At 29.7% G+C, this 8,508-nt stretch overlaps 1 protein-coding gene across 1 annotated transcript in view; it reads right to left on the bottom strand.

Moving 5' to 3' along the window:
* Positions 1-3,387, bottom strand: part of LOC112512162 (increased DNA methylation 1-like) — a 4,653-nt gene extending 1,266 nt beyond the window's left edge. The window contains exons 1-4 of the mRNA XM_025118025.1: positions 2,140-3,387; positions 1,295-1,418; positions 1,108-1,190; positions 11-246 (exon numbers count right to left, since the gene is read on the bottom strand). Coding sequence (XP_024973793.1) covers positions 11-246; positions 1,108-1,190; positions 1,295-1,418; positions 2,140-3,387 — 1,691 coding nt within the window. The remainder of the gene's footprint in view (positions 1-10; positions 247-1,107; positions 1,191-1,294; positions 1,419-2,139) is intronic.
* Positions 3,388-8,508: the final 5,121 nt, after the last annotated feature.

Genomic DNA, 8,508 nt, shown 5'->3' with positions numbered 1-8,508 from the left:
AAGAACTTACCCACAATTGTATACCATATTCTTGATCATGTTGATTCCACTTCTACGATCAACGATGGGAACGAAACACTCGTCCATAACCGAATATGCAACAGCCAAACGGGAATTGCATTCGATCATCAATTGTGTGTTAGATTCCGTATCTTGATCGAGGTCAAAGCGTTTAAGAAGAGTAAAAGAGAACCCTTCTTTTAGTTCGGTCTTGACTCCGAACAATGTCTTCAATTTTTCATAGATCTATYAAGAATGAACTATTAGGTAAGATTGTGCATGAAATTTTACAAGTACAAATAAAACAATATTATATAGATACATATGCATGTATATATAGAGAGGGGTTTARATAAGAAGGTRAAATATTGTGAGAAGGTTACAAAAAAATATTCATATATGAATTATTGAAAAACTCATTTTAAGATGCAATGTGAATCTATATAAATAATAGGTTCACATATGCATTTTCAAATAGATTTTTTTTTCCAATTCACATATGAACCTTTCCTCCTCACAATATTTATCCTTCTTATTTGAAATGACATATATATATATATATATATATATATATATATATGTATGTGTGTGTGTATGAAACTAACCAAATGAGAACCATCAAAATATCGAGGACAGTTTTTTATGTATTGTTTCATAATCTCATTATTTTTAATGTCTGTATTTTATATATTTTGTTTCATGTAAGACAACACTATACTTTCAAATGTATTGTTTCACAATGTGAAACAACACACGATGAATAATTCTTAGGGTACTCAACCTTTTTGTGTTTTTAATTCGGTTACGCCCTACATATATGTGTATATATGTATATAGTGGGGTTCATGTGAGACCAGCCTGTTTTCGTAAAATCATTTTTTACATTTTGAAACTTCACAGCAAAACACAGTTCTTCTTCTTTTACCTTCACAGCGTTTCGCTATGAAGTTTCAAGTGTAAAAAAGTGGTCTAACGGGTCTTACGAAAAAGACTGGTCTCACGTGATTCCAAGTCTCTCTCTATATCTATATGTATGTACGATCACATTGAATTTCCATAATAAATCAACTAAAGAGACAATTATTACAAAAAAATAATTCAAATTACCTCTTTACAGTTCTTTCCACAGAAAGATAGACTGATGGAGTCCATATTTACAGCATCTCCTTCATGTAGACATGATTTGTGAACTATAAAAATGTAGAAGTTGTTATCAAGATTCATCGGATATCGAAAACACGATGAAAGAAACGTCRTTACAACCAAAAGAGATGGAATCCSAGAARATACGTACATTTCTCTTCGCATAACGAGCACGAAACCGCTTCAGAAACAAAGGCACGACGACCTCTACGTGCGACCCTTCCGCAGAATTTGCATAAACAATATAYACAGTACCATTTCCCAGCAGGTAATTTCTAGAATGCAAATAAACCACATAAATATGTATCCTTACAGTACAATAAAAAGGTTTATAGTAAACTAAAAATGTACAAGTGTAATAATAATAGACTTGTTTATAGGAGTTAAGTTTATAGAGTCGCACAATAAAACGTATTAACTAAATGTGTTGTAATAAGTTTATATTATAGAGCGCTTTTGGACGTCTTAACATATTTTTATAGAATTTTTTATAATAAAACGTTGTATTAGCTATTTTATATGACACTATTGAAAAAAAGTGTTTTATAAAAATATATGTTTATAGGTTACTTTTCAAAKGTGCCCTATAAAACAGTTAACAAGACGCTTTTATTTTTTGAAATGTCTTAAAAACTTGTTAAGACGCTTAAAAAAGTAAAAYAAACTTATTACAACACATTTAGTTATGATATTTTATTGTTTGGTCCTATAAATGTACGCCTTATTAAATTGTTGGTCTCCTGTAAATCTGATTGTCGTTGTAGTGTTTTTTAAACGGTTTATCTAATTAGCTAAATGGCCTCCTARCAAGTGTTTTTGAAATCYATGACCTTCTAACAGGTTTCGGGCATTCTTATGGATAAAATTGGCGTACTTAAACTTATCGGAAGGTAATGGATTCAAAAAAAACCTTTCGATTAACACGAAAAGAGGCTTGTATTCGAATCTAGTGATGTTCTAAAGTTCATAACCGAAAAACTGATCGACCGTAGTWACCTGTAAACCGATGCAACTTTGATGGAATGCCGAAGGACAACCATCGCAGCAAATTAAGTCACCACCGTCTTCGCAAATGTTGCAAGAATCATCGTTAGGGTCGTCTTCATTAACGTCGATGGACGTGAATCCAATGGCATTTGATTCCTCCACTTTTCGCCACGATTCCAGYAAGCATTCCTGAAGAGATCTTCCATACTCTAGATAGATATCGTTCAACGACCGACTGAGTTTGCTTCCCGAATGGGACACGAATCTTGAAATCCCCATAATTTCGTTACAACAGTGGCAACGAATCCCGTTGGCAGTAATCGTCCCCTCAAAGACGCGTTTACTTTTTCTAGTTTTCCGATATTGGACCTTCCCGCCATGTGAAATGATGCCRGAATCAATAAGCCAAGCGAAAAGATTTCGTTTGCCACTACTTATTGCGGGATTCTGTAGACATTTGCTCATTGAGCCATCTAATTGCACACCCGTTAGCTTGGCCACTCTCGCGTTAACTTTTGATGATTTTTTCGCCATTATTCTAAGAGCGGAATTCTGCGGTTCGYCGCTCTTCGAGCCATCTTTTCGAACACACTTAGCTACTCTACCTTCAACGCTTGATTGTCTTTTAGCCAATCTAACACACTTTTTACCCGTTTCGTTCTTCTTCTTTTTGTTCTTATCGCTCYGTATCTTTCTAGAGATTCTGCACAATCCGTTCATTTCCTCTTCTGGGATCGGAGTAAATGCAGAAATCTCTTGTGTTTCGGCTTCGCCGTCTTCAATAGACCTTTTAAGAGTATAGTAAGCTTCGGTGATTGACCAATGAGTTCGGCCCTTTTGATCGGTATAAACCGGATCTTTGTGATTTGAGTGTTTTCTTTGAACAAGATCGAATTTCCAGCCGGCTTTCGTTAGAATTCCAAGTATTCGATCTCTTACTAGCTGCTTTTCGTTCAAACCCTTCATGACTCTAGATTCCTCGACATTTTCTTGCATCTTCGATCCTTCTTTCATGTCGGTTTTCTTAGCCACCCTACGCTTTTTTCTTGCCGGATTCTCCGCCAATTTGGGGAATCGAGAAATCCCGTCGTTCTTTCTTTTCCTCCCCCGTTTATGGGTTTCTAGAAAAGCGCCAACRGAAGGCGATTCGGTTGAGTTTACGGAAGATTTGTTCTCGTTTGCGGCTTGTCCGTGATCTCGACTCGAATCACTTCTCGGTTTCTCGTAGTTTATCGACCTATTTGATCTCAACTTCATGGCAATAATCTAGAGAAAAGAAGACATCACAAACATCAATGGAGTTTCTAACCAAAATCAAACTAGAAATCTTTTAAATTCAAKATCATCTAAGCGTAAATGGAGCTTCTAATTATAGAATCAAACTCTGATTCTTTCAATTTCACAAGAATATAGACTGTATCTTAAAGTGCTCTTTTTCAATTGCTGAATCATTTTGTACAAAATGACTAAGCAAGTGTTCAGAATAATTAAGAGACTCTTAATGTAAAATAAAATATAATTGTTTATTAATTATTTAAAAAGAAATTATGTGTTGAATGGTTAAGGAAGACTCAAGATACAAAATCAGAGGGTTTTAAAATTATTAAAAAACAGATTTTTTTTGCTAAACAAAATTAATCTCTTAACGATTCAAAAATTATCTTTTAATAGAAGTAATCAAACAACCTCTTAAAARAATTCTTTAAAATAAATATTTTGGACTGTTGTTTGGATTAAATGAAATATGAGACATTTAAAATTCTCTAAATTTAAAAAGCTTCGAAAAATTCTTTATTAAGAGAGAGAAATAAATAATAAAGTATAATTATTTCCATCAATGAAAGTTTTTAATATTAAATATTAAATATTTCAAATATATATTTAATATTGTAGGCTCAAAAAAAAATTGTTAGAAAAGAATATAATTTTTTTTTTAATTTAGATTTTTGAATTCTTCATTTTAAAGAAAATTTAAAGAACCTTATGAAAAACGATCAAGCRATAAAATTGATAGACTATTGCAGATAAATTTTGCTTGATCATATAAGCATAAATGTGATTTATAATTACCGAATCGAACTTTTAATTAATTCACGAGAATCTAAAGAAGCACAATTYATGCACACGATAACATGAATTTAAGAATGATCAAACGCTATAATTTAACAACAATGCAGTTCCTAAATAAAAACCCAAATACGGTTTTGGTGAAGTTAATAGCATCTAAGCAAGATTCATACACATKATCACTGGAATTCAAGAACAATTACATGCTATAATTGCCTCAACGTCAAAAAATCAATGCACATTTTAACATAACAAACCTACATTYCGTACAAGAATCAACATCAGATGAACACAAATTACACACCCAAGTAATTAACGAAAATCAAATGATATGATTCGTGTAATCGCACCCAATAAATCAAAACTCACTGAACACGAAAAAACAAAGTTTAAGCATAGAAATTCAGTTCAAAAGATTAAAACTTTTACCTGAAAAGATAAGAATAATTACGAGAAATTGGGAAGTAATTTCAATTTGAGTCTATTACTACTATATGCTCTAAAAAGAAGATTGCGAAGTTGAATCGGGAATTGGAAGAATGGACTGAATTTGAGGTGGTGGGGGTTAGAGAGGGGTAATATTTATAGGGGAATCAAATCAAGATGGAATATATTGTGAAAATTGTGAGAATTTTTATTTTACGGTATTATTTTACACAATTAATATATATATTTAATTCATATGTATTGGGTTCATAATGTAAAACTTTTTTACGTATTTTCTTGTTCACAAACATGTCAAAAAGTTTCGCATATGAACCAGATATATATATATATATATATAATATGTTAATCAATACACTAAATTTAGTTGTAGATGAAAAGAAATCATACGAAATGGATGCATTAGTTCTCCATATTTTCACAATTTTGTAGGTTCGCAAATGATTAGATTATCTCTCTCTCTCAAGATGTTGACCACTGGAATATTTAATCTAATAGATGAGACTTATTCTTATATATATATATATATAGAGAGAGAGAGAGAAAGAGAGAGGAGGGGGGGCTTGGGATCATGTGAGACCAAGGGTTTTCGTGAAACTTGTAAGACTAATTCTCAACTCTTGATTATATCTACAATTTGAACATTTAAAATCACAAAATTGTCACGAGACTTCTCAATAATCACAAAATTGTCACCGTACAACTTTAGACCATTAGGTTATTAGCTTACAAAGTTGATCAATGAACATAAATTAATCTTACGGGTCTCACGAAAAACTATTGGTCTCACGTGAACCCAACCCTATATATATATATATATATCGGTTAAAAGATCTCTAACATCTATGTTATAATAGAAATTAGATCAAATTTTCTTAAAGATTCTAATTTTTAATACTTTATTTTTTAAAAAAATTATAATATAATTGTTAAAAATGTTATAGAGTTTGTTGTGAATTTTTGGCTTTTTGATTTGATTTTTAGATTTGTTCAGATTGGTGTGGTCATGATTCACCTACACATGCTTTTCATGTCTTTAATACCAAATATTCACACTCCATACACTTTACACTTATCTATGATTATATACAAAATAATTATGTATTTTTTTTTATTTTAGTTTGTTTTAAAGTATAAGTTATATTGTTAATTATATAATTTTTTATTTCAGTAAGTGTTTATCTTTTAATTATATTTTTTTATTTGATTTTTTTAATGCAAATTAATTGTCGGTTACATTTCTCAATTGTTCAAATGTCGGTAACATTTCTTAATTATTCAAATTAATTGTCGGTCACATACACAAGTAAACATTTGTTCATAGACGAACCATTTCGTTTCAATATTAAAAAAGGAATCGGGTTCATATGTGAATCAAATTACCAGATGCATACAATGTAAACTAGGCATGTACATATTACTAATTATTATGAAACAAATGAACAATGTTCAGAAGTAAACATATGAACATTGTTCACACAACTTGATGTTTGTTAATAGGTGAACCGGGTATCATTTCACATTCATTTCATATGTGAACTARACTATATAATACATGTGTTTACTAACATAAAACATGGACGTTGTAAAAATCTTTATGATTTCTTTCAAATATAACCCTGTTCATAAATGTTCTTTTGTGTCTATAATGCATCTTATGCTAATTTATTACAAGAATGCAAGAATAAATGTAAACCCATAGATTTCCAAGATGAAGGGCTAAGATTGGGTCACGAAGTTACATAAAAAAAANNNTTTTTGTTAATTTATTTTTGTTAATGTAAAACCATATGAACACAACTATATATATATATATATATATATATATATATATATATATATAGAGGGATGTTATTCTACACCCTTTGTCATTCCTACACCCTATACAACCCTCATCTCAACCATTCAATTTTTAATCAATTAATTGTTCCTAATATAAAGTATTAATCATAATTAATAAACTCTATTCATATTCCATAAATATTCAAATCATAATAAATGAACTCCAATCATTTCTATAAATATCTCAATTAATTGGGTTGCAAAGGTTGTACAAATGCACAAGGTTGTAAAAGAAATATACCCTATATATATATGAACCATTGTGTCAAATACGAACAAAAATTATATATATGAATTTGGACTGCATAGCATTTATGAACACAATATGAACATAATAAGAATAATTGTTATATGAAAGGAAATAAATAAAAAAACATGTATGAACACGATATGAACAGCTTGTGAACAATAGTTCCTTCATTATAAACACATTCATGAGCGATATTTTGTCAATTGAAGTTTTATACATGCATTGCATCCACACCATTTAAGGTTCACCCCTTGTTCATATATGTTTCTGGTCTTATGTGGTTGTTCACCTCCTGTTCATATCGTGTTCACCCATTGTTCATATCGTATAAAATATATGAACACATAACCTCAACGCTATGAACACCGGGTGCAAACACTTACACAAATATAAAAATTTGGTATCAAGCTTAAAAAATAACATTTGTGTTCATATGATAGAAGTAACATGAACACAATGGTTCATGATTCATAAAAGTCGGTAATATGACGATATGAAAATGAGTCGTGCATGTACTTCCATTTGAACATGTGAATTAGGTACATATTTTAATAATTAAAGAAAAAAACTATTAATACAAGATAAATTATAAAAAACACAACACATCGTAGTGAACATAATTTCGATTAAAACGAATCTAAAAATAAATAAAAATCTATTACCAAGACATTCGCTTTGGTTAATTTTTTCAATTCCCGACCTCGAACTTCGATTGTCATCATAAACCATTTTAATTTCTCACTGTTGTCGATTTATTTTTCATTGCGTTTATTCATATTAGCTTGATCAATACCGAAAATTTTTACTACCGTGTTTTCTATGCGAATTAAAAAATAATAAAACAATAAACATGGAAGATCAAGATTAAAAAAATATATATATATATTAATATTATAAATGCATATTTTTTGGGATTTGATGATTTGTAACTTCCCATTAATTGTTTGGGAGTTACATATCAAATTAATTTACTGAAATACCCTTGTAATTAAAATGTGAACATGACATAAACCTACAAAAAGAATGAAATTTGATTGGTTGTCATGGTTTTCAAAGTTAATACAAAATTGTTGGTTAACATTTGATCTTCTCCACATATATATCGGTTAAAAGATCTCTAACATCTATGTTATAATAGAAATCAGATCAAATTTTCTTAAAGATTCTAATTTTTAATACTTTATTTTAAAAAAAATTATAATATAATTGTTAAAAATGTTATAGAGTTTGTTGTGAATTTTTGGCTTTTTGATTTGATTTTTAGATTTGTTCACATTGGTACACATGCTTTTCATGTCTTTAATACCAAATATTCACACTCCATACACTTTACACTTATCTATGATTATATACAAAATAATTATGTATTTTTTATATTTTAGTTTGTTTTAAAGTATAAGTTATATTGTTAATTATATAATTTTTTATTTTTGTAAGTGTTTATCTTTTAATTTGATTTTTTTTAATGCAAATTAATTGTCGGTTACATTTCTCAATTGTTCAAATGTCGGTTACATTTCTTAATTATTCAAATTAACTGTCGGTTACATACACAAATAAACATTTGTTCATAGGTGAACCATTTCGTTTCAATATTAAAAAAGGAATCGGGTTCATATGTGAATCAAATTACCACATACATACAATGTAAACTAGACATGTACAGATTACTAATTATTTTGAAACAAATGAACAATGTTCAGAAGTAAACATATGAACATTGTTCACACAACTTGATGTTTGTTAATAGGTGAACCGGGTATCATTTCACATTC

The sequence above is a fragment of the Cynara cardunculus genome (genome assembly GCF_001531365.2).
Source record: "Cynara cardunculus var. scolymus isolate 2C chromosome LG 5, CcrdV1, whole genome shotgun sequence".
NCBI lineage: Eukaryota > Viridiplantae > Streptophyta > Magnoliopsida > Asterales > Asteraceae > Cynara > Cynara cardunculus.
This window is presented reverse-complemented; position numbering and strand designations above follow the sequence as displayed.